Below are 26,737 nucleotides of genomic sequence, written 5' to 3' on the forward strand. Positions count from 1 at the left end.
ACCCAAAGCCTTTCTGAATGATCTGCCCAAGGGTACTGGGATGGTGTCCTCTCTTGGGGTAGCTCTGTGACAGAGGCAACTGTAAAACCAGAGGGGGCAGTAGAGGGGGCCAAGCTGAGACCACTGGACTCAAAATCTCCTCATTTCTGTTCTGTGTGAGCTTGAGCAAATGCACTTAACCAAACATGACTCAGTTTCCTCGCCTTAAAATGCGAATAATAATAAGAATAGGGTGGTGTATATAGCATTTAGCACAGCACCTAGCTATGACAATCGTCACTGACATCATCACTGGTTTTCACAGCCCTGGAGTCAGGGCTTGGATTATTGTAAGTTTCTTGAGTCAACCTACCTTCCTATGGCTGCACACAGGGGCTCCGGTTGTTGTAGCATGAAACAAAACAATATAGTAAGTAAAGCTCTGGATGAGCCCTGTCATCTCAAAGAACAGCTACTTATTTTACCCTGGTTCTCTATGATGCTGAGGCCAGGCTGTGCCCCAGTTTGGGGTATCGTTGGTTCAGTGGGTGGAGTCCTGTGTTAACAGACCTGCACAGGGTGGGCCACAGTGCAGTCAGTTTGTTCATTTATGTATTAGCTCCCATTTACTGGCATCTGCTCTGGACAGGTACTTTTGACATGGCACTTCTGACCCAGTAAGATAGCTAGTAGTCCCATTTTACAGATAAGGAAGTTGAGACTAAAAGAGAGTAAGGAACGTCCCAGGCCACACAGCTGTTAATGGCAGAAGTGAGTTTGGAATCCATCCCTGCCAATCACCACACTGCTTCTCTTCCCTGGCTGGGCACCCAGGGCTCACAGGCAGGTGGGCGAAAGAGGAATCAGGCAACGTAGGAAACCCCAGCTCCCTTCCTTTGAATTCTAGGTGGCATCGCTGGCACATCTCACAGACCTTGTCTGGATTCTTTAAGGAATCATAATCATTCAGAATCACAGACTTCCGGGTCTGAATCATCCAATCAGTGCTTGAGAACTGCCCATCATGTCTCCTCCCCCCACCAAGTATTCACGTGGGCTCCAAGGAGCTTATTATCTCCTGCAACAGTTCATCCTATCAATGGGGGAATGATGGCTAGAACACCTTCCCCTACTTGGAGCTAAAAGCTTCCCCCCATAACTTCCAGCCACTAGTGCAAGCTTGGACTCCCCAGGATGCAATAACAATGGAAACAATGCTTTCTGTGTATGAGATCCAGGTCACACCACTGTCTGGAGCAGTGGGGTCTCTAGCACTTTGCTTCTTAGGCGCTGTAATCTGAGACTCCCTTTTTGTTATTCAGAGTACTTTTCCACACTCTTTATGCAGGTTCCTCAGCCTTGCTCAGTCCTTCCTTCTGTCCTGTCCCCTTCTCGGCCTTTCACAAGCTGCCTGGGCAGTCCCCCAATTTCCCCAGGAAACGCCCCTTCTCTTTTTCCTCTGGACCCATTTGCGACTGCAAGGTCAGACTTGGATGTCTGGGAGCTTCTCTGCCTTCTCAGCCAGCTTCTATTTTAAGGTCTCTGGCCCCTGGCTCCTGGCAATATTTTCTCTGAATTCTGAAAGGTCTAATCGGGCCCAACCAGATTTCTCCTTTCCCCGTGGAGCTCCACAGATCACTGAATCGTAGTAAGAGGGGTCATAAACTCTGCCAGAGTCTTCTTTGCAGTTTCTTGAAAAAGGGCCCTCTCTGGGGTTCCTCCACATTTTACCCTTATGACAGGCCCTACACCCCCTCCTCTTCCATCCCTCTTAGGGTGCAACCCCGGTGAAGCAAGGGGACCTTCAGGGATGGAAGAACATTCCTAATGCTCAGCCCCTGTAGTTCTCAGTCTCTCCCAACCTAAGCCCAGTGCACAAAAAAAGAGCTTCCCAAGAGAAAGGCTGTGGAGAGAAATGGAACCTACGTCAACCGGCTTACCAGCAAGGAACAGGTGAATTTAGCCAGCTCCGTAAGGACATCAGGTGCCCGGTACTGCTGGTTATGCCATTCACCTCATCTCCTCAACACCAGATAGCGGCCCACCCCAGCACAGGCATATCCAAAGGGAGAGAGAGCAGCCCGTCCTCGGGCCGCACGTCAAAAGTCAGAGACGCTTTCCCAGCAGCACAGCAGTACCTGCCCCTTCCAGGCTCTTTGACCGGAATTGGGTTACACGCTTATTCCTAAACCAAAGTTGCTAGGAAGGAGAAGCTGTAACCAGGACCAGCGGGCTGAACAGACCCCGCCAGCGAAGGCCTGGAAGGACACCATGTCTCCTGAGCACGGAGGGGCCAGCTGCTTCAGCAAGGAAGAAGCCAGGTGTGCTGTGGGGCACCCAGAGCTTCCCACGGAGCTCAGGAAGAACAGGTGCCTGAAGGACGTGAGCCACAGGCTGCCGGCCCCGGCCCCCAGCACCTCTACCTGCGCAGTTCAGCCTGTGTCACAGAGACTCAGGTACCAGCATTGGGAGAGAGGTGAGAGAGTCAAGACCTGTCGAAGTCACAGAGACTCAGGTACCAGCATTGGGAGAGAGGTGAGAGAGTCAAGACCTGTCGAAGTCACAGAGACTCAGGTACCAGCATTGGGAGAGAGGTGAGAGAGTCAAGACCTGTCGAAGTCACAGAGACTCAGGTACCAGCATTGGGAGAGAGGTGAGAGTGTCAAGACCTGTCAAAGTCACAGAGACTCAGGTACCAGCATTGGGAGAGAGGTGAGAGAGTCAAGACCTGTCGAAGTCACAGAGACTCAGGTACCAGCATTGGGAGAGAGGTGAGAGAGTCAAGACCTGTCGAAGTCACAGAGACTCAGGTACCAGCATTGGGAGAGAGGTGAGAGAGTCAAGACCTGTCGAAGTCACAGAGACTCAGGTACCAGCATTGGGAGAGAGGTGAGAGAGTCAAGACCTGTCGAAGTCACAGAGACTCAGGTACCAGCATTGGGAGAGAGGTGAGAGTGTCAAGACCTGTCGAAGTCACAGAGACTCAGGTACCAGCATTGGAGAGAGGTGAGAGAGTCAAGACCTGTCGAAGTCACAGAGACTCAGGTACCAGCATTGGGAGAGAGGTGAGAGAGTCAAGACCTGTCGAAGTCACAGAGACTCAGGTACCAGCATTGGGAGAGAGGTGAGAGTGTCAAGACCTGTCGAAGTCACAGAGACTCAGGTACCAGCATTGGGAGAGAGGTGAGAGAGTCAAGACCTGTCGAAGTCACAGAGACTCAGGTACCAGCATTGGGAGAGAGGTGAGAGAGTCAAGACCTGTCGAAGTCACAGAGACTCAGGTACCAGCATTGGGAGAGAGGTGAGAGTGTCAAGACCTGTCGAAGTCACAGAGACTCAGGTACCAGCATTGGGAGAGAGGTGAGAGAGTCAAGACCTGTCGAAGTCACAGAGACTCAGGTACCAGCATTGGGAGAGAGGTGAGAGAGTCAAGACCTGTCGAAGTCACAGAGACTCAGGTACCAGCATTGGGAGAGAGGTGAGAGAGTCAAGACCTGTCGAAGTCACAGAGACTCAGGTACCAGCATTGGGAGAGAGGTGAGAGTGTCAAGACCTGTCGAAGTCACAGAGACTCAGGTACCAGCATTGGGAGAGAGGTGAGAGAGTCAAGACCTGTCGAAGTCACAGAGACTCAGGTACCAGCATTGGGAGAGAGGTGAGAGTGTCAAGACCTGTCGAAGTCACAGAGACTCAGGTACCAGCATTTGGAGAGAGGTGAGAGAGTCAAGACCTGTCGAAGTCACAGAGACTCAGGTACCAGCATTGGGAGAGAGGTGAGAGTGTCAAGACCTGTCAAAGTCACAGAGACTCAGGTACCAGCATTGGGAGAGAGGTGAGAGTGTCAAGACCTGTCAAAGTCACAGAGACTCAGGTACCAGCATTGGGAGAGAGGTGAGAGTGTCAAGACCTGTCGAAACTGGGAAGTTTGGAGTTGATGAACATAGTCTGCTCTTAAACTCAGTCAGCTGACCAAAGAAATAAACACATACGTCAAACCATACATTTTTAAACTTGATCTTAAAGATCACGTGAACACAGAAGTTCTTAAACTCATGCAACGCAGGAAAATTAGTAGTCTTTATGGAACACTATGAAATCTTGATCAAATTAATCAATCAAATTAAAATAATTTAACAGCAAAGAATATTTATTATATGAAGGCTTACACAAGCTCAACAAAGAAAAAAGCAAAACGGACTATGCCTGAGTTTTCTATTATTAGAATTTAGTTTGGAATTTTTTTTCTCCTCCTTCGGTTGTTTTTAATGTCTACCCCATATGGCCAGAGGCATAAAAATTCCAGAAAAATGCCTGGGAGGAAAACTAAAACTTGATATAATTCAATCCCTTGTGTCAGTTAGTAAAGTAAGAATTAGTAAAAGCCCACCATTGTCCAATTTTAGAGGATAGGCTTCTTGGAGCAGCTCTCAGAACGTGCTTTGAGAACCACCAATCCAGCCAAATCTGCTCATTTGTTTTCTGCAAAAGTTACTAAGGCTCACGCATATCTTTGGGTTTCCCCAAGGTCACCTAGTTAATTGTTGACATAGCAACTCACCTCCCAAAGATTATAGTAATTTCCCACATCACATGTCATGGATGCATGTCAGGGATAAAGAAAAGTCCGTGTGTGGCATCGGGCCTGAGCTAAGCATGTCTGGTCAGACTCCAAATCTGCCACAGACTTGAAAGCTTTCTAATCCACCTAAATACAGCAGAATAGAGGCTTGGAACTCATTTCAAAAGTTGTTTCTGCTGGTGATTTAAAGACACATCCCTCTCTCCCATACACACACAAACACAAACCTGCATGTACACTGGGACCTCCAGACACTGACTCTCAGAGCCTGAAGGCCTCAGGTCCAGATGTGACTTTCTCTGCGCCTTTCTGCTACCCAGTAGGGCACGGCCCGGGCTGACTCCTTGGCTGGCTCCCCCCTCCCAGCCAGAAACAGTTAATTGTCAGCTCCACGCTGCCTCTAGCCCAGCCCTAATCTGCCTGATCTCAGACAGCCACGCTGGGGCCGCAGCAGCTCCAGACCAGGCCCTGGCTGCGTGGAGCAGTGGGGACATTCTTCCAAGGTAATGATTAAGCCGAGCATCTGGCAAGCTGGGAAAGTGAGCCCTATTCACACCTCGGCCAGGCTGAGGTGGCCTGGACAGGTTTGGCAAGAGCCCGGAGCTGGTAGCCACAGCCTCCCGCTGCACACAGGCCACCTGGAACATCTCGGGCCAGAGCTTCTGCTGCCTGCCTTTCTGGGACCCTGCACCATGAAACTGCAGGTGTTCTGGACGGGGCTGGAATACACCTGTCGTCTCCTGGGCATCACCACTGCTGCAGGTAGGACCCCACCCCTCAGCTTCGGTCCTCTGTGTACTGGGCACAGCAGACAGGACTGTCCAAGGGGTGGAAGCCGGCCAGCGAGGGATGGGAAGAAACACCTGGCCACATATTCGTCACTTTCTTTCCCCAAACCCCAGAAACACTGCTCTTCAAGGCTGCAGCAGGTGCAGTGGAGAGAGCCTGGGGATGGGATCCAGGGGTCTGGTACAGAATCTCTGCTTGTCAACCCACCGTCCCTGTGACCTCAGCATTGTCATCTGTGAAATGAATTGAAAGAATCTGCCCCACCTCCTTGGGGGCTGTTGCGAGGTGGAGGTGGGAGCTGAAGGTGAAGGTGTAAAGGGCTGGGCAAATGTGAGAATCGGCTGCCTCATTGCACAGTCAAGGGTCACTGGAGTGCATCTTGTTTTATTCAAACCACAGCCCCACTTCATGGAGAGAGAATTCCCGGCACACGGGGCAGGCTGAGCTAGAGAGCTGGACACAGAGATTCTAGGCTTCCCTTAAAACACCGAGGGTTTGGGGGAAGAAATTGTTCCCCGTGCTGGACTGCTGTTCCTCACCCAGTCTGATCCGGGGGCTGCTCGACTTGCTGGGAAGACAGATGGTTACAGTAGTACCTGCACAGCTGTGACCCTGAGCTCTGCCTGCTCACTTCCCCAGCTCAGACCCGGACCCTAGCCCGAGCCCCGCACGTAGCCAGGATCTGTGTTGGGGAGGTGAGCAGGCAGCATTCTGAGCCGTGGCTCTGGCCCCCACTGTCCCCTGGGGACAGAGAAGAGACACCCACTGCCGATCAAGTCCTTGCCCACAATTACACACAATCTTACGAATGGGTCTTGGAAAATGGGAAATGGCTCCCAGCTCAGACCCAAACAGTGCTGGTTCCTACTCCAGCCCTGTTGCTCACTGATGTGTGACACTGGGAGAGCCACCTGGGCCCTCTGGGATCACGCTTTCTAATCTTTCTGATAGAGATAACTGAGTCTGCTAGCCAGGTGTTTTGGAGAGCCGAGGATGCATGAACTGAGCATAGCTAAGTAGAACTGAGGATGTAAACCTTTTGGGAGAAGCCCCAGGACATACTTCAGAGCTCAGTGGGGATCTGTGTCATTCCCTGGGTTCAGGGCCAGCTTCACTGCTATGCTGGCCAGTAGGCTCTTCTAGCAATTAGTCCTGACTTGGCACAGGGAGACCTGCCATCAATGGTCTGATACCACCCCTCCTGTTACAAGAAGGAGTACCTAAGTTCAAATAGGGGCAGTGACCTTGCCCAAGGTCATGCTACAGGTCAGAGAGATAGCCGGCCTGGAACTCTGATGGCTGTTTTTTGTTTTGTTTTGTTTTGTTTTTTGCGGTACGCAGGCCTCTCACTGTTGTGGCCTCTCCCGTTGCGGAGCACAGGCTCTGGACGCGCAGGCTCAGGGGCCATGGCTCACGGGCCCAGCTGCTCCGCAGCATGTGGGATATTCCTGGACCGGGGCATGAACCCATGTCCCCTGCATCGGCAGGCGGACTCTCAACCACTGCACCACCAGGGAAGCCCTGATGGCTGGATTTTTAGAAAGGCCAGGACTCTGCCCAAAGAGCTCCTTCTTCCCAGGGCAGGAAGCCCCATCCAGTGGGCACCAGGACGGGTCTGGAATTGCTCTGCTGAGGGCCCTGAGTAAATGAACGAGTAGGGGAGCCAGGTCCAGCCTCCATCAGAACCACCTTGTCACCTACATGAGCTCCAAGGCCCCTAAATGCCCATCTTGGGGACGGGAAGTTAACCCTCAGTAGGGTTCCTGTGTCTGTGCCTGGGGTTTGAGTCCTCATCTACCATCGTTGATCTTGACTACACCCTGCCCTCCTCTATGCCTTGGTTTCTAAATATATAAAATGCACCCCTTTCATCTGTCAGAAATCACAGTGACACTTCCCCCTGCCACGCTCTGCCCAGAGGGGAGACCTGGCTCCTGTCGGGAAGCTGTTTTAAGAGGTATATAAACTTTTAATGGATTAGCTACAGACAGTTTAAAAGTCCGATTTATCCCAGCCAGTGGAAGGGTCTGCAGCCACACATACACACACACACACACACACACACACACACACACGCTACACACACAAACTTCTCTGAACTACAGCCCTTATCTCTGTGCAGAGGGCCACTGTTAATGCAGAAGACGGGCCTCTCCCTTGATTTTGATATAGGATCCAGGCTAAATATAAGCCACTATATTGCCTTCTAATGGCCAGGCTTTCCAATAATTGTGTTTGGGCTTTCTAGAGTGCTGGGAGCAGGTGGGAAGCTAGAAAGAGGGGCTTTAGTCATCTTGGGAAACTCTCGAGTTTCTTTCAGCGTCACTGAACTGCTGGCCTATATCCAATGTGTAAGATTTGCAAATTCCTTATTCTCTTAAGCCTCTTTTTTGTTGAAATCCTCTGTTAAGAAGTCCAGACCTCATTTATAGGGGCATTGCTGCTAGAGAGGAAATCAGACTTGAGACATAGGCTGTCACTTTGCAGAAACTCTGGGAGACCTAAGGTAGCCCTGGTCTGCCTGTGGGGAGGAGTGTGGGTTTCCTAGAAACTAGGAAAAGCGTGTGACCCAAGGTCACCCAGAGTGTCACCTGCAGGAACCAGGCAGCTCCTGATCCAGCAGCCCCTTCCTGGTTTCCCTTTCCCTCTGCAGATGGATCTGAGGCTGTCAGCAGCTCTAAAGGCGCCAGGACCTGGGGACATGCACCAGGATGGCAAGGCCCAGCGGCTGTGGCCGAAGCACAGCTCACCTCTTCCTCCCCATTCAGCCCCTTTAAATGAAGCTTCATTAGGATGTCCAGTGGTCCCAGGGGTCATTGCTGTCCCACCCCCATGACCAGGCCCACACCATGAGTGGGCGCAGACAGAGCATTGCCACCGCCAAAGAAGGGTAAACAGGCCTTGCAGATTGCCCCCAGGCAGAAGTGTTTTGAAAATTAGAAAATGAGGCAATTCTCTCCCTTTGAAGTCATAAGCTTTCCAGGTCATCACAGACCCACTCCTCCTTATTTGACTTACACTTGGCTGGTGTCATTCATTTGTATCCCCTGCCTGGCCATGGAAGGCATTGGGTGTCCCCCTGTTGCTGAGATGTGGCACCAGGAGCCACCCAAAGAAAAGACACAACCGGGGAACTGCACACAGACTGGAAGCACTGCACACCTGCCAGTAAACATGCCGGATCCCTACGTGCCCATCCCTCCGGCAGGTTCTCACTGTGTCCACCTGAAGACAGGGTCATGACATCCGAGTCAGAGACTCAGGCCCCAGGGGAGGCTCAACCCTGTGTTTCATTCTCGTTAACTGTCAGGAGGGGGGCACCTGGGAAAATGGGTTTCAACTGAGATGGGAGCGCTGAGGCCCAGGGCGCACTTCCTCCATAAAATTAGAAAGGGGCCTATCCAGCGAGGTTGGTCCCCATTCTGTGCTTGGAAGGCAGGATTGGCTTCCCTTTGCACCTCTGCTTTCCTCCTTATCCCCCAGAGTGAATCTCCATGAACTTCCTCCCCAGTCCTCAGCCCCTGCCCCAAGCCTGCAGAGAGAGGGTGGAAAGAGCTCCCTGTGTCAGGGTAGATGCTACACCTTGAAGGCCCTCCAGATCTGGGCTGGGGTGCGGAGGGAGGTGAGGAGATTCATTTCCCTGGGCCTTGACCCTGGAGAGAAAGCCCTCTCCTCACTGCTGTGTCCTTGCACAAGGACAGGCCTGGGCTTCCTGCAAAGAGGAACTGCTGAGGAAATGTCTCTGGGCCCTGTGTGGGGAGGCCTCTCAACTTTCCTCAGAGCAAAACTCACTCAAGCTTCTCGGGGGCGTTTTTTCACTCTTCCAGCCTCTGCTCTTGATGTAACAGCTGCTCATGAACATTATTACCTGAGTATTTATCGTGACCCTAGCTCAGTGCTACATGTTTTAAATGAAGCATTTCGTTTCATCCTCATAACTACACTTTATTTTTTAACATCTTTATTGGAGTATAATTGCTTTACAATGGTGTGTTAGTTTCTGCTTTACAACAAAGTGAATCAGTTATACATATACATATGTCCCCATATCTCCTCCCTCTTACGTCTCCCTCCCTCCCTCCCACCCTCCCTATCCCACCCCTCTAGGTGCTCACAAAGCACCGAGCTGATCTCCCTGTGTTATGCGGCTGCTTCCCACTAGCTATCTACCTTACGTTTGGTAGTGTATATATGTCCATGCCACTCTCTCACTTTGTCGCAGCTTGCCCTTCCCCCTCCTATATCCTCAAGTCCATTCTCTAGTAGGTCTGTGTCTTTATTCCCATCTTACCCTCAGGTTCTTCATGACCTTTTTTTTTTTATAACTACCCTTTGAAGCACCATCACACTCATCCTCGTCCCCATTGCACTTGCGGGGGAACTGAGGGCTGGCTGGTGAAGTACCTGGTTCAAAGTCTCACACTCAGGAAGCAAAGAGGCAAGATTTCCATTGATGACTATCTACTCCTGAGACCCTACTCTTCATCAGCATGCCTTCCGCCTAAATCAGGCCAAAGGACATGTCTTTCTACGTCTTGGCGAAATGATGGGATGCAGAATGCAAGACACACAGAGGGTACCAAAGAGGCTGGCTGAGGCCACCCTATCAGTGTAGTGCCCGCACCATTGGTCAGTCCTGACCATGCACAGCCTCAGGCAGGGAAGGTCATGGTGAGAGTGGACATAGTTACACTGAAGCAAAGGAAGGATTGACCAGACACTTCCTAAATCTAAAGACACTAATATTCTTTTTATCTGCAATATTATATGATCTTTTCTTATTGAATGAAATTTCTTTAAATTCTAGAGTGCTTTACAACTTTCAAAAGTTTCACACACATGATTTCATATAATCCCATAATAACCCTTTTTTTTCCTTTCCCCCTACTCCTATATTGCCCTTCTCCCCTTCCATCTTCCCACTGGTAACCACTAGTTTGTTCTCTAAATCTGTAAAGTCACTGATATTTGATCCAACTGCTAATTCTCTGTCTGTGAATGATTGCCAAGCACGCTTTGACTGGCACCACCACGACCATCTCCAGCCAAACCCACACCTGGACCTCATCTGGGGACAGACAAATCTGCACAAATTTCCAGAAGGAATTATTGCAGTAGAACCTTCCACGTATGGGTCCAGAGGTACATGACTGACAACTTGCTGTAAAGCCATTATCTTGCGGCAGCCCTACCAGTACCTGTGAGGGTCGAGTGCTGAGCTAAATCCCATTTTACAAATGAGGAAACTGAGGCTCAGCGTGTTTAGGTAGTTTGGGAGAAGTTACACGGCCAGTAAACAGCAGATCTGGTGTTGGAGCCCCAGTCGGCCCACTCACAGGGCAGTGAAGCAGCGGAACATCTGAGGACTGTCGGCACACAGCTCCCAAGAGAAGGGCACCACTCAGCCAACGAGGACAGGAGCCGGGCTTCAGACAAAGCCATTTTAAGCAAGTCCTGCTTGCCAGAAATCAATTACTTTCGATCAACCTGGGATCACTTAGGAGGTTTGCTTTGTCCCAGGTTTTTGACCCATTAACCTCTTCTCTACATAAAGGACAGAGCCACATTCCTGACAGCCCCATTCCATGCCACACTCCATTCAAATGGAGACTTGGCTTATCAATATAGTATAAGATAAAAGAAGCGTTTAAACCCAGATGTTCTCATTATTTTTTAAAGAGTACAACAAATGCATAGTTTGACTTTAGCCCTATTCAAAGCCTTCAAAAGAAAAAAAAGAATGCTTCTGAGGCAATCATCTTGGGCCTTCCTTGCTAATTTCCAGCCTTCTTAAATGTATATCTCAGTGACCACCTCCAGCCATCTAAGGAAGCTTCAGGCACTCCAACACGTCCACAGGTGGATTTATTACCAGGCAAGAACGTATTGTTTTCAGATCCTGTAAGTGGATGTGGACTGTTTTCCAGTCTGATTGTCCCAATGGGCAAATGAAATACCCCCACCTTAGTTCCACCCTCTTACCACTGGAAGATAATATAATTTACTTCAAGCATTTCTTTCTTTACTTATTTGTGCCTGTGTCCTCCTTCTTAGATTTAGAACAAAAAATCTGGATCTCCACCTAGGATTCATTTATCTGACAAACATTGGCTGAGCCCCCACTTTGTGCAATGCAGACACATAGATTAGGGTGGTGTGACCTCTAACCTAGAGGAGCGCATGAGGTGACCAGGGAGACAAGCTAGTAAATACATATTCCAGTGCCAAACACTGCAGCCTAGTGTTTGAGAGGGTGAATTTGTGTCCTTCTCTACCACTTAGTAGATGTGTGACCTTAGGCATGTCAGCTAATCACTTTAAACGTCAGTTTTCTCATCTATGAAATGGGAATAACAAGTGCATCTACGCTCTGGGAACGTGAGCATTCAATGAAACAATGACTAAAGCAGCAAACTTCATGGCACCTAGATTCTCACTCAGCGCTGGTTAATTTTAGAGGAACGTGCAGGACACAGGGATGGCACAGGGTGAGTAATGAGATCTTCTTGCGGGATGGAAAAAGAAGAAAGATCAGAGGAAAGGAACAAGCTAACATACGACCCTGGAGGCTGGAAGGGGAGGAAGGGGCTAGACTATGAAAGGTCTTAACACTGAGTAACATTTTTCTTCACATTTTGCACTTGGGTCATTAAGATCATCCCACAGCGCATTAGTTATTTCTGCATCACATGCAGTGATGAAACCAGAAGAAAGATGGTAGCCTCATTTTATTTTTCATGGGCTGACAGTTCTTTTAAGATTTTTCTTTAGCTCTGTGCAACCATCTGAAGAGGCCTGTTATCAAAAAAGAAGGTAGTCAGGAACAAATGGCTGATGCTGGGGAGATGGAGCCCTCCTGGGGCTTTCCCCTGAGCCTTCCTAGCTTGCCATAGGCTAGGTAAAGGTCGGATAAAGAAACATGTAGAGACATGGATGGACCTAGAGACTGTCATACAGAGTGAAGTAAGTCAGAAAGAGAAAAACAAATACCGTATATTAACGCATATATGTGGAATCTGAAAAAAATGGGTATAGATGGTCTTATTTACAAAGCAGAAATAGAGACACAGACGTGGAGAACAAATGTATGGATACCAAGGGGGAAAAGGAGAGGGAGTGGGAAGAATTGGAAGATTGGGATTGACATATATACACTCTTGATACTATGTATAAAATAGATTGCTAATGAGAACCTACTGTATAGCACAGGGAACTCTACTCAGTGCTCTGTGGTGACCTAAATGGGAAGGAAATCCAAAAAAGATGGCATATATGTACACATATAGCTGATTCACTTTGCTGTACAGTATACACTAACACGATATCGTAAAGCAACTATACTCCAATAAAAAAAAAAGAAAGAAAGAAACATGGTATGTGTAGCATGGAGAGAGAACATTTGGAGGCGTGGTCATTGTTTTCTAGTGCCGGGAAAGCCGCCATGTGGAAGAGTGAGCAGATGCATTCTCTTTAAATGCAAGAAAGAATAAGAATCAAATACTTCAGCCAAATACTGTGACCTGAAATCAAGACCTAGAAGAAATGTCCCCTTGTGGGTCTCTACAAGGAGGTTGCTGTTCTGCCTGAGGGTCAGTATCCTCAATGGCGTCAGCAAAGGTGTGTAGAGTCCCTCCACGTAAACGATGTCATCAGCAAAAGGTGGTGTATTGGCCCGGATGGTTTCATAACCTTGAATTTTATAACCTTGAAGGAAGAAATCGTATCTATGCTACACATCCTTTCCAGAAATTTGAAAAGGAGGGAGTACTTCTCAAGTCATTCTATGAACTATCATTATGGTGATACCAAAACTAGAAAAAGGCATGATGAGAAAAGAAAACTATAGACTAATACCCCTTGTCAACATAAATGTAAAAATTCTAGAAGTTCTGACAAATCATATTAAAATATATAAAAATATAATATACATAACCAAGTACAGTTTATCCCAGAAATGTAAGGTTGCTTTAATATTCCAAAATCAATTTATGTAATTGACCATATTAACACACTAAAAACGAAAAGCTATATTATTATCTAAATAGATACAGTGTTTCCCTGGGAATGGATGGAGGCGTTGGAAGGTAAGACTACAAGGATACAAGGAAACTTTTGGGGTGATAAATGTGTTCACTGTCTTGACTGGAGTGACGGCTTCCCTGGTATACACATATGTCAATACTTACCAAATTGCACATTTTAAATATGTGCGGTTTGTTGCATGTCAATTATACCTCAATAAAGCTGCTTTTAATAGTGGATGTGTCAGTTATCTATTGCCAGAATGATGCTGTGTAACAACTGCAAAACCTTAGTGGCATAGAGTAATAAGCTTTTATCATTCACACATCTGGGCGAGTAGGTTAGGTATCTCTGCTAACGTAGGCTGGGTGTACTCACCTATCTGAGGGTCAGACAGCTGTTGGTTTGTCTAGACTGGCCTTGGCTGGGATGATAAGGTCCCTTGTGCTCCAGCAGGCTGGCCTGGCCATGTGCCCATGATAATGGCAGAGGCACGAGAAAGCAGGTCCGGTTCACAAGCCCGTTTCCCATCTGTGCTTGCCTGGTACCTGATAACATCCTGTTGTCCAAAGCACGTCACATTGCTGAGCCCAGATTCAAGGGAAGGGGAAACAGACTTCTCTTCAGTGCAAGGGACTGCAAAGTCATATAACAAAGGGTGTGGATACCAAGGGGGTGAAGGCTTGCAGGGGCATCACTGCAAGCTACTACAGGCACTTTGGCCAATCTACAAGGCCAAACAAAATAGTCCTCTTGGATGGTCTACTATAGTCGATAGTAGAGAATCCAGTAGAGAATGAGGACTCTCTCACCTTCAGGGAATCCTCCCTAAGCAGGCTTGTGAGTGGCTTGGAGGACACTGAGGGCCACCCTATACTCTAAAATCTCTTCTAACTGAATATCTAGAATTTTCTTCTATAAAATCTTGGCCTTTTCTCATAGTGTCTCTGAACCCTGGCTCATAGGTGTTCCCTGAATGGTTCTCAACACACTGGTAAACTTCCCTGCCAGGCTTAACATCTGCCACAACTTCTCCTGAGTTAAGAAACCTGCAGCTACTGCTTTATTGTCTCATTGGATTCTTAGCAACTAGTTCCAACATCTCTGTGTTCTTAGAAATGGTGCAAACCTAGCCTTCACGTCTACAGTCAGCTGTGACCCCCTTTGAACCATCCCCAGTCATTGTCATCAGATCAGTGTGTCCCTACCTGAGATGTCCCTACAGACACTAAAACCAGTAGGAGATATGCCATAGCTGAGGATGAAGAAAAGCAATAAATACGACGTGGGGAGTTATGAGGTGCCCTTAGCAGCAGTGAATATGACATTCTCACCCAGCTCCCCAGGCAGCCAGGGCCAAGACCACTGCCTGGCATGGAAAGCCAGTTAGCATGGCCTCTAGTGACCTCTGTGAAGTGTCCTATGTTGCCACCAGGGCACTGCACTGAATGCAAGACAGGTGTCAAAACTCAACCCAGTGATGGAGTCAGAACAGATAAGCTACAGCCAACCATGACATCGGCCCTGAGGCAAAGGGAGCACGAGGCCAGAAGCCTTGGAGATAGCCCCCTAGCCATTAGTACCACAGACAGGCCCCATCCTCAGGAGCACACGGGCCCTTAGCAGGCTACACAGAGGGGCTTAACACGTGAGATGTACCGGTAGATGGGGCTTCGGGCCACTTGTATCAATCAGGCCTGAAGAAGGGACCCGAGACAGGAAAATCAGTGAACAACATCAATACATAGAGAAGAGCTCTTGAGCCACAATAAAAACATTTATCAATGGAAGGAAAGGATAAGAATAAACCCTCCCCTTCCCCTGAGACTACTGATGGGAACAACCTGCCTCGCCTAATAACTCCATTAGCCATCATCTACATTCGCACAGCTCTCTATAATTTACTAAGCCTGAGGCTCAGTCAGTTATGCATGTTTTATCCTCCCCATTTTTCTGGAATAGGAAGCGAGCAAGGGAGTTATCGTTTGCTTGAGCAGCCAGGACTCTGCTTTCCTGGTCAAGCCGTACGTTCTCTGTCACAGCACTGCACGCCCATAGCCTTCATCGACCCACACTCTGGACCAGAGCCTCAGGATGTCCGGAAGGATGCTCCGGTGTGTGCCTGGCCGAGGCCTGCACAACAGCTCCAGAATCTCTGATCCCTGCTAAGTCTGAACTATAACAAACAGCTCGGGAAGGCAACTCAGAAGAAAGCCCTGGCCTCTGGGAGAAGAAAATATTGTGCTGTGGTTGGACTCGGCCCAGACAGGAGGGAAAGAAACTAGAGGCCAGGGAATAAGATGCAGAAGACAGGCTTGTCCACAGATGCTGGTTTCTAACCAGACGCCAGAAAAGATGTCTCCCTGGAGACAGGGAGGGGAAGTGAGATGGAGGGGTGGGCCGGACTATGCCAGGGTGGGCTTGTAATATGATTCTGTTGGGTTGGGATGAGGGGCCACAGGATCCTAAGGGACAGTCAACAGGGAGGGATGGAAGGAGTCTAAGGCCCCTCAGTGGGGGTGTAAAAGTAGCACAGGTGGCTCCGCCCAGCACCCGCACCCCCTGTGGCACAAAGAACAATGCCGCCCAGGATCAAGGCTCTTCTGGGGCAATTCTTTCTTATGGAGAAGTTGTTATAATGAAGCCCTGATTCTGGGGACATGTATGGCATTTGTCCCCCATCTCTGTTCTCAATCTCAGCTCCTCTGTCCCCGGGCCCAGCTCAGGGCAAGGGCCACAGCGTCATTTGTTGGGGTGAGTGGCTGTTGTAGGTTGGCCCATTTTGCTCAGAGCTAGAGCCCTGTGAAACCACAGAAGACGAGATGGAAGCACAGTCTAGGAATAGCTGTCAGGAGACACCACGGAGCCTGGGCAGACAGCTGCGGGCAGAAGCTGGGTCGAGGCCACAAGCAGACAGACGGATGAGGGGGACAGAAGCATTGCCTCAGCCTCACATGGTCTGCTTCTGAGAGCATGAGCCCCAGAACTGGGAGGATCCAGCAGGGGACCCTTTGGCCCCAGTGTCAAAGGGACTTATGGCCTCCTGTGAGAACCCCCTACAGATCTCCTGGCCTGAGGGGTCATGTCTCTGACTTCAACCCCTTGCTCTCCTCCCCCTACCAAAGGGCATATCTCTGTCCCTGGGCTTGCAGAATCCAGCATGTTTACTGTTGGTTGAGAGCTTTTGGAAGAGTGACCCCAGTTTCCTTGATGCAAAATGGGCTACCTGGAGGCTGGGAAAGCTGCCCAGCCCAGAGGTAGAGGGAGGAAGGAGCGTGTGTGTATGGGCCACGTGACATCTATAAGCACAAATCCCAGGTTTTCAGACCTGTTTTTTTTCTCCAGTCCAAGCAACAACTCTAGGAGATACAACGAATTCTCCCCATTCCACAGATGGTAAACCCAGCTCAGATGAATTAAGTATTTATCCACCATTACCCACACAGGACTGGGATTTCAACCCAGCTCTCTCTTTTCCCTATTGTTATTCTCATTTTTTAACTGCAAACTGCCTCTAGAGTGTTCCTGAAATGCCCCTTTGACTATTGACCCTCTGTTTCCATCAAAAGACGTCAAAATAGCACTCCATATGCCAAAGGGGTGCAAATCTGGAAAAGGGGCTGAGTTCCCAAGACCCCTTCTTGCCATCTGCTGGTCATCTCCAGAAGCCCATGCAAATCTACGAAGATTACAAGGTGGATGAAGGTCCTGCCTCGCCCCAGAAATGAAAAATCACAAACAACAGCCTTGAGCAGAAGACCCCTTCCCCGGGCCCTGGGTGGGAAGACACTTCCCCGGGCTGGACTGGATTCTTGTACAAAAGATTGGTGATTTCACCGAGCACCGGTGATGTGCTTGGCATTAATTAATTTACTGAATCCTCAGAGAGATAGGCTCAGCTATTAACTGGCAAATGGGAGACCGAAATGCAGGACCTGACCTAGGCATCCATGATTGGTTTGTTTGTTTCTTTGTTTTACTTATACTCCCTGTGCCTCAGTTTCCTCTTCTGTAAAGTGAGGGTAACAGTACTTTCACATAGGACTGCTATGATGATTACATAAGTTAATAAATGCTTAGTGCTGAGAACAGGACAGGAGACACAGTGAAAACTAAATACATGAATATTTGCCTGCATAACACACACACACACACACACACACACACACACACACACACACACACACAGGTCGACAGTGGAAATCAGGAAATGGCCCATCGCCCGGAGCCAGAAGGCTCAAGTTTGCTCTATCGGTCCTTTGTTTTCTAGATGTGTCCTTGAGGGAACTATACAAGGTCACTGAGCCTCATTTCCGTCCCTATGAAACGGGGAGTATAGAACTCCCTGTGCTGTGGGGCTGCTGTGAGGAACCAGGACATGTGTGACCATTGTGTATCAGCCACTGAGTGCTCTACAGGTCACATTAACACTGCAGAGGGGAGTGAGGCTGTGTGGCATCCCTGACTCCTCACCTGGGACAAGCCAGCAAGTGGCTAGGACCTGGAGAGGACAGTGTCCTCCACCGCCCTGGCCCATAACCACGGGGAACGCTGGAACCCCCATCGCTAAGAATACATAGGCACCCCCTTCCTCAATGGAAGAGCTCTGTCCTCTTCTCCCTGAAGTACTTCCGCATCCCCCCAGGAAGGGAGGGGACGAGGTGCTGGCGCCTAAGTCAGCACCCACCCAGCATTTCAGGAGACAGCATTGGGCAAAGGGCTCCGGTCACCTGAGCAAGGGTGCTTACACAGCGAATCCGCCAGGGAAAAGAGGAGGCATCAGGCCCAGGGAAGCAGCCCCCCGCGCGGCAGAGATGAAGGGCCACACACACGGGCAGCCGAGAACAGAAGCTCAGTCCCACCATCTTTGACTCTCTGGGAGGCAGACGAGCTAAAGTCACTGTTCGGCAAATACCAGCGTGGGTCGTCAGAGCCCAGAGAGAGAAATGTAGGGTGAGTGGGTTGTAATCAGTTAGGGCCAGAAAGAGGTCTGAGGGGTGGGTCACCACGGCGGGAGGAACATCTGCATGCTGTCCGTGGAGCGTTTCCATCAGCGGGTGGATGGGTCAGGGCTGCGGCTGGTTGAGTGAAGCCCTGAGAGTCAGGAGACAGCCAGGACCCAGCAAGTCCACACACGTGGGTCCAAGATGGATTTACTCGTACAAATGCAAGGTCAGGTATTTGAGCACAGACACCAACTGCCAGGAAGAGACGGGCGGAAAGATGAGGCTGAGCCGCATCTCATGTCCCAGCAAAACCCCAGAGGCTTAATCCGCCCTGGGTCCAAAGTGATGAGCCAGGAGTGCATGATGCAGCTGCCAAGCCAGCAAGTGAAAACGAGGTCACGGAAAGAGCAAGAACCGTGATCTGGGCAAAGGGAACACAGATGGGGGCAGGTCCCATGGCCAAGCTCTAGGGCCCAGAAACACAGCCCACATGGGCCTACAGGATGGTAAGGGCCCTTGAAGCCGCTCCACGTGGAGGACACCGGTGGAGCCCAGGGCTTGGTGGCCTGTCAGTGTGGGCTGTTTCAGGGGCACTAAAGGGGTGGCAGCATGACCAATGTGGACAGAGAAGGACAAGCATCTGCTCTGGGAAGACTGGATTGAAAGGCCTCTGGGGTGCTGCATGAAACCCCTCTGGTTTCCAGAGACCAATCCTGAAGCCTCCTTGCTCTCTTACACCTTCCCAGCCACAGCTCCCTGTGTCACATGGAGAGGAGCCTACCCTGGTCCCCAATCCCCAGGAGAGGGCTCACTCCACGTCCAAGGAGCCTGCACAAGGCAGTGCCGTGGCTGGAGCACCTGGGCCCACTCTTCCCTCCTCTTCTTCTCCCCTTAGTGTTGATCGGCGTGGGCACTGAGACCTTCCTCCAGGGACAGTTTAAAAGCCTGGCTTTCTATCTGCTGTGAGTATGTGCCCTCCCTGCCTCTATGTTCTGTTCCAGCTCACCCCAAGTCCATCTGCTGAGACTCACCCACAGCATCCCCCCATCCCACACGAGCTCCATTCTGTCCCAAAGGTGAAAGGAGTAGAGTGGACTTCTGGAATATCCCTTTGTTGGGAAGGACTTTAGCCAGATCATCTTGTAAATCAACCAATTAGCATCCCATCCATCCATCCACCCACCTATCCATCCATACATCTATCCATCCATCCATCTCTTCAATCATGTCTTTATTCAGAAAACAATAACCAAGCTCTTGTTTTAAAGATTGGGGAATCAGTTCAAAGGGCTATCTATTTGAGCTCCTCTACATGCCAAGCACAGTTAAATGTTTTATTTACCTTATGTCCTTTACCTTTGACAGCACTACAGAAGAAGTGCATATAGTCCGTTTTGCAGATAAAAAAAAAAAAAAATTCAGAGGGAGTAAGCAGCTCAGCCCACATGACCAAAGCCCATGAACAGCAGGGCCCAGATTCATCCGCCTGGGTCCCTTCAGTGTCTCAGCCTCTGTCCTTTCTCCCCTGCCAGCTGCCTCTACAGACGCCCCCTAGTGGGAAAAAGATCGCTGTGCAGTGGTATCCCAGAGGGGTGAGGAGAGCCTGGGGTCCCTGCGGGCTCTACAGCCCAGCTTCTCGGCAGCTCCATCCTAAGGGAGCCTTGGCCTGCCTGCAGGGTCACCAGGCTGCATCCTCTTCCCCCCACCTCCTCCCCTCCTTACCCACCCTCATCACGGTGGCCTGGTCTATGTCCTAAGGAGCCCTCCTGCCTCAGGGAACCTCTTCGGTTTGCTACATGGATCACACCCACCATCCACAACCCCGTTCCACCCTTCTGGCCCATCTCCACACTGCCACAACCTTAGCCACCTAGAAACCTGGTCCCTCTGTCCACCTTCAAGGGATCCCAGAGCCTCTAGCCCACACCCCTTTGCCATCTTCTGGCCTCCACCTTATTTCTTGTCACTCAACTTACACCCCAGGAGCTTCTGGCTTCTTCTCAAACTCACCCACATCACCTCCCCTCTAAGCCATTGCTCCATCCTGTAGAGCACACGAGTGCCTTCCCAGCCACTCCGGCATTCCCAAAGCCTGTCATTCACCCCTGCATTTCACCCTGGGAAGCCTCCCCGAGCCTGGAGCCCCTGCTGGCTGGAAGGGGCTTCTCCTTGCTCCGAAGGGCCTCCACATCTTACTGAGCCTGTGCCTGGCTGCGGTGCACTGTCTGCCTGCAATCCAGAAGCAGGGCGGGCCTTCCTCCTCTCCACATGGCTGCCTAGTTCACCCACAACGATCCACTTCGGGTAAGAGGTGGAGGGTATTATCCTACGGAACAGTCCAGATCCACGGCTGGTTAATGCAGACTGTTTTCTACCCAGAACCCTGCCTCCCTCTTCCTGACTGCTCCATCTCTGTCCTGAGGGGACACTGTGCCCATCTGGTCACTCTGTGGTCCAGTCCTAGATGATGTTCCTTCCACGCTCAAGACCCCTGCCCCTTACTGTAAACTAGTCTATGTTTTCCACCCATGCCCTGCTCTTACCCCTTGGGATGGGCACCCATTGCCCACCCGGCCCATCCCTCCTGCCACTCACACCCCACTCACTCCGCAAGGGACACCCAAAGGCCCAAATGTCCCTCCCTCTTCTTTTCACTCCTTCTTCCACTCATCCTCCTCCCATACTCACAATCTCCCCCACCCCTGAGATCTCAGAGTCCTGCCACTGTGTTCTCTCCATCTACTGGAGCATCTCCCCATAAGACTGTCACTTCCTGCTCTGTGTCCCCAGGGCCAAGCAGGGGCCATGGCCGCGAGTAGGCACCAGTAGGAGCTGACCTGTCATTGGTTTTCTCTGGGCTTTTCTCCACTTCTCCTCTACCCCTGCTACTTTCTGTCTTCCTCCTTCCAAAGAGGCCCCTCAGCACCTTCCTCACACTTACCCACAAACGATGGCCGAAAGGTCCACATGGGCAGCATGGAGCCCTGGGCAGAAGCCTTCGTGTGTAGGATGTTGCTACAGGGCAGGGCTCTCTGCTTGGATTCACTGCCTCGTCTGAGTGGCCCAGCATCCCTGGCCTCAAGACGCACAGCCTCTGTAGCACCAGTTGGGAAGTCTGAATGAGCCACTCTATTCCCAAAGCCTCAGTTTCCCCCTCTGCTCCAGGACATAGAAAAAGGCAATGTCACTTGTTTATCAAAGCACATGCTCTGGGGCTTCCCTGGTGGCGCAGTGGTTGAGAGTCCGCCTGCCGCTGCAGGGGACACGGGTTCGTGCCCTGGTCCGGGAAGATCCCACATGCCGCGGAGCGGCTGGGCCCGTGAGCCATGGCCGCTGAGCCTGCGCATCCGGAGCCTGTGCTCCGCAACGGGAGAGGCCACAACAGTGAGAGGCCCGCATACCACAAAAAAAAAAAAAAAAAAAAAGCACATGCTCTGGTGTGCTTGGTAGGCATACAGGCTCTGCAGTCTGAGTGCTGGGTTCGAATTTTGACCCACTACTGATCAGCTATGTGACCATAAGCAAGGGACTTGACCTTCCTGTGACTCAGTTTCCCCAGCTGTAAACTGAGGGTAATCACAGTGATTTAACAAAAATCATTAAATGAATTGGTATTTGTACAGCCCTTAGAAATGTATGTCATGTATTCAGTATGTAAATTCATTATTACCATTTAAAAGCTGAGGAGCAAGAGGTAGGCAGATACTGGGAGGCACAGAGAAAGTGGGAGAAGGTAGAGATTAAGTACTAAATGGTCAGAGGGAGAAAGAGCGAAATAACTAACATTGTCAAACGGACAAGAGAAGAGAGGGGGAGACCCCCAAGAGGCACTAGCCTGTGCAAAGGCCATGTGGCACCTAACAGCTTCATGTAGGGCTTTCAAAGGCATGCTAAGAAATTTCATTTCTATAGGCCAGTGAGATCCTCCAATAAAAAATGTAAGTTCCCCTCCAAAGATTCTGATATACACAGTCTGGGGCTGGCCCGGGAATCTCCAGGAGATTCTGACTGGAGGATCCCCAGACTGCACTTGAAGCAGAGGAGCCTTTGAAGCAGTCTGGATGTGGAGGAATATCAGATTCAGAAGGAGCCCTCGGGCAGCTTGGTGGTGATAGATTGGAGGAACCGAAGGCCAGGAGGTGAGGGTCAGGGAGTCAGGGAAGCCAAAAGGGGAAGCTGGTATAAGGATTCAGGGGGCAGTGTCCAATTCAGGCAGTACAGGTGAGACCAAAAGGAATGGGAGTGATTCTCAGGCTGTCTAAGGAACACAGTCAGCCCCTGCTGTGACTATTCGGATGATGAGAAGGCAAGGGATCCAGCTTTAAGGCTCAGACAACCAGCAGTCGGTGTCAGCCCTGGCGACACTGGGTAGAAGGATGTGCCTGCCAGTGTTCAAGCAACAGTGTAGGGGAAAATGTCGTCTCCCCTGCTGGCCTGCAGCTCCCTCACCTATCTCTGGGCCCCGGCCTCCACCCCTACCCCCCACCACCGAGACCCAGCCCAACCCAGCACAGGCCCTGGCGTCCAGGCAGCTTCTGGTTCATGTTGACTGGGTGACAAGATTAGGTCAAGAAACTCCTGGTCAGTTGTTCGGCTACACAGAGGCCCAGGAAGCCAAGGCGCTGTGAGAAGACAGCCGAGGGAAGTGAAGGGAGGGTCAGAGGGTACCCGGCCTCCCTCACCTGCCTCCACCACAGGTTTACAGGAGCCGCCGTCTCCGTGAGTGAAGGGGCCTACTTCGTGGCTCAGCTGCTGGCCATCTGCTTCCAGTAAGTAGCCTCCAGAGCGGCCCCACTCCCACCCCCAGCCCCAGACACTCCCAGATGCCTCCACCCATGAGACCACGACCCGGTAGAAGTTCTGCTCCCGAAGCAGCCACGGACAGGTTCCCTCCCGACCCTGCCGCGAGCCCCAGCCTGGACATGGGCTCAGGCTCGTGGAGCTCAATGGTCCCCTTTTCCCTTCTCCCAACCAGGGAGTGGACTGACTCATCCATTCAGGGCCTGACCCCACCCAGAGTCCCCCGACAGAGTCCATCCCCATCCTCAACCAGTCACTGTACCCACTGTCTGAGTCATCTACCACGGGGCGAGTACCTCGCGGAAGGCCAGCTTGGAGCAGCCAGAGCTGGGTTTTAGAACTGACTCTACCTCCTGCTGGGACCCAGGGACAAGTCAGGGCCCGCCTCCATGCCCATTTGTGAGGCAGGAATGCAGATTTTGCAGAATCTTGGGAAACCACATGGCCACAGAGGCCTATACCTCTGCCCAGTCATGCTCCATTCATGGAAGCTGTCATCAGGGTGGCCAAGGACTGACCCCTGGCCACAGTTCTCAGAATCTAGACAGTTGGGTCTCTAGGTGGTCAGCTAAAAAGCCAGGCTTCAAATCCAGCTGCCCTGGCATCGTGCAAGGCCACTGGCTGCCTCCCAGGGTTACCAGCCCTGAGGCAGCAGGCCTCCCCCATTTCTGCTGAATGTCACTGCTAAAGGACCTTTGCAATTTCTCAGGGCAGGGCAGGGAGGTGCCCCGGGCCTGAAGGGGCATTTTACCGTCTCTGGAGTCCCTCCACTCCCAGCCAGGGTTTGTTACAAAATAATGAACACCAGAGGGCACCAATGAGCCATGGCCACAGAATGTGGGAGGAGGGCTGTGCTCTGGTCCAATACGTCATCCGCCAGCCCACACCACTCCCCCAAAGCCCAGTCTGGGCAGGAGGCGGTGTGCAGAGTCCCGCTCCAAACCAATTCAGAGGATGAAGGAGATGGACCTAAAGGCAAACACTTTCCTCCTTTGCAGCCTGGAGACAGCTCCCCTAAGAAAAACTGCCCAGCATCGGGCCTCTGCCAGGCCCACGTGTGGTCCTTGCATGCCAGTTAACAGAGAAGCCCCCTTGGGCCAATGCCATCTCATGCCTAGCCAAGGCTCCTTTGAGTAGGGTGCAGCTGGATTCCAGCCCTCTCACCCATGTGGCCAGGTCCTTTGTGCAGTGCATAACCCTTACAACTGTCCCAGCCAGGTGTCTCCTGTACTACACACTTTCCGCACTGCACTGTGGACTTTCCAGTGTGCCCCTGAGTCTCCTACTCTTCTTCCCACTGCCTTTGCAGCATCCTGAGAGCATTTACCGTCCCCCACCCTGGGCCAAACAGGCATGTCTGGGCCGCATTTCACAAAAAGTGCTGGAGACCCTCTGGAGAGGCTCAGGCAAGGCCCCTAACTGTGGAACCCACAGTGAGGACTTCAGCCCCTGGGGGTGTTCAACCAGAGGCCACTGCAGGGAACATGGCCATAATAGGACCCAATCCCAGACTCTGATGGCTTTATATATTGCTGGGGCTTTCCTGGGTCGCTGCCTACTCCCTGCCAATCCTGGACTTCCTCCCCCCAGGTGTCAGCCAGGGTCCCTGGCCTACAGAGCAAGGGAGAAGGCCCACTGGCTGGGCTGCTTCCAGAGGTTCCTGGCCTACATGCTGCTCTCTGTGGCCTGCTTCCTCCACCCTGTCCTGGTCTGGCACGTGACCATCCCAGGTAGGAGCTCCAGGAGGTAGTGGAGGCAGGCAGCCCCCACTGCAGGTAGGCTCTGAGCAGAAGGGACTGCATCCCGCGCTCATGGACCTGCAGTGATGCTGGATCCAGGTCCCCACTAACCCCTCTGCCCTTTCTAGCATGGATCATAGGGATGAGGAACTGATCAAGTGGTAGGAAAGTCCCAAGAAGTGCATCTTTCCTATAGGCGTCCAGAGGCTCTACCCACAAGAGCAAACTGACCTTTTCTCCAATGCTTGTGTGTGGTCTGAACTTTCAGAGGGAGCAAGATAGTCACTTCTCCATCCAAACCCTTCTGTGCCTCCTTAGCACCTACCCCTTCAAGTCCAAACTCCTCAGCCTGGTTTGAAAGGCACACCAAATGGGATCCCCAAAGACCCTTGCAACTCCATCTCCTTCTCCCACCCCATGCGCCCTGCTCGTCAGCCCAGGCTCTGATCTCAGAAGCCAGAACTTGATGCTTCCACATCCTGGGCTTTGACAATGATTTTTTCTGCTAGGACCCTTCTCCCTCCTCCTTAGCTGTGAAAACTGCACCCCTCCTCACAACCCATCTAAAAGTGCCAGGAAGCAGACCGCCCTTGGAGATGAGGTGGAAAGGTGGAGCCTCCTCTTCCTTCCTACCTGTCGTGGCCTCTCAGGGACACCCCGTGCAGCCTTCACTCCTGAGCAGGACTCAGCTCTGCCAAGGCCACAGCGAGCCACGGCCCCCCACTCCTTAGAGAGCGTGAGATGCATGGGAGGCCCTGGCCCTGGCAGGCGGGACAGCTACCTTCACCCCTTCCTCTGGACGGGGTGGGGTTGCCAGCAGGAGACAGAGGGACCTCTGGCCTGGAGGCTGCACGAGGGGCCAGGAGAGGAGCCAACACTGTGCCAGCTGTACCCACAGGGATTTGCAATTTCCTCCATGTTTATAGGGCAGCGGGCAGTAAAGCAGGATCTCCCCACTCCTGGGAAAGGAGAGAAGCCCAGTTCAGCAGTTGGGCCCAGTATCCAACATAGAGTCCAGGTGTGTCGAAGGCATTGCAGGTCCAGCCCCAACAAGCCACCCCTGAGAGGGAGGCTGAGCGTGGTGATGGGAGGACAGACGGGCAGCACCAGGATCGGCTGTCAGCAAGAAGGGGGCCTGGGGCACAGGGTCTCCTGGCTAACTGTCAGGGTGAGGGCCCCAGCACAGCACTGGCCCCACTGACATCCCCCGGCCAGGCATCAGGCCTGCCACACGGGTCGGATGTGGGTCTGTGAGGACAAGTCAGGCGTGAGGGCTGCAGCACTGGGGACCTGAGTGTGGCCACACAGGCATGCCGCAGTGGCCCTCTGGGACGGTGGGCGTGGACAGCCTCTGGCTTTTCTCCAGGACTCGTCCAGCATCCTGACCTCCCAGATCTCTTCCAGGCTCTATGCTCATCATCACTGGCCTGGCCTACTTCCTGCTGAGCAAGCGGAAAAAGAGAAAAGCTGCCGCAGAGGTGCTGGCCCCCCCAGAGCAGTACACGGACCCCTCTGGCAGCGCCGTGAGCACCACCGGCTCTGGGGACACGGAGCAAACATACACCTTCCATGGGGCCCTCAAGGAGGGGCCTGGCTCCCTCTTCATACACATGAAGAGCATCCTGAAAGTGACCAGGAAGCCCAACGCCCTCCAGCACTCAGATGCCCTGATGGAGCTGACTCTGGAGCCAGCTGACCCACTGGCCAAGAAGAAGCAGGTGCACTTTGAGGACAGTACAGTCAGAATGATCCCGGACCTGGCCGAAGACCCGAACAATTGGGACAGCGAGCCAGAGGAGGTCACCTCTGACACCGCCCCCATCATCCCTCCCCCCGAGGCCCCACTCTTCCTATCTTCCCTCGCAGGCACCAGCCTCTTCTGA

The 26,737-nt window shown here is 51.6% G+C and overlaps 1 protein-coding gene across 1 annotated transcript; it reads left to right on the forward strand.

Moving 5' to 3' along the window:
• Window positions 1-5,250: 5,250 nt before the first annotated feature.
• Window positions 5,251-26,737, forward strand: TMEM72 (transmembrane protein 72). Its single transcript, XM_065894936.1, has 5 exons — window positions 5,251-5,320; window positions 19,211-19,277; window positions 23,013-23,084; window positions 24,706-24,845; window positions 26,259-26,737. The coding sequence occupies exons 1-5, from the start codon at window positions 5,251-5,253 to the stop codon at window positions 26,735-26,737; spliced, it is 828 nt and encodes a 275-aa protein (XP_065751008.1).

Source organism: Phocoena phocoena, chromosome 16, assembly GCF_963924675.1.
Source record: "Phocoena phocoena chromosome 16, mPhoPho1.1, whole genome shotgun sequence".
In the NCBI taxonomy this organism is placed as follows: domain Eukaryota; kingdom Metazoa; phylum Chordata; class Mammalia; order Artiodactyla; family Phocoenidae; genus Phocoena; species Phocoena phocoena.

Bases quoted from the DNA above. Each gene is read 5' to 3' on its own strand.
- TMEM72 (XM_065894936.1), top strand. From the start codon at position 5,251: ATGAAACTGCAGGTGTTCTGGACGGGGCTGGAATACACCTGTCGTCTC. The intron at 19,278-23,012 runs GTGAGTATGTGC...CCTCCACCACAG, and splicing joins AGCCTGGCTTTCTATCTGCT to GTTTACAGGAGCCGCCGTCT. The intron at 24,846-26,258 runs GTAGGAGCTCCA...GATCTCTTCCAG, and splicing joins CTGGCACGTGACCATCCCAG to GCTCTATGCTCATCATCACT.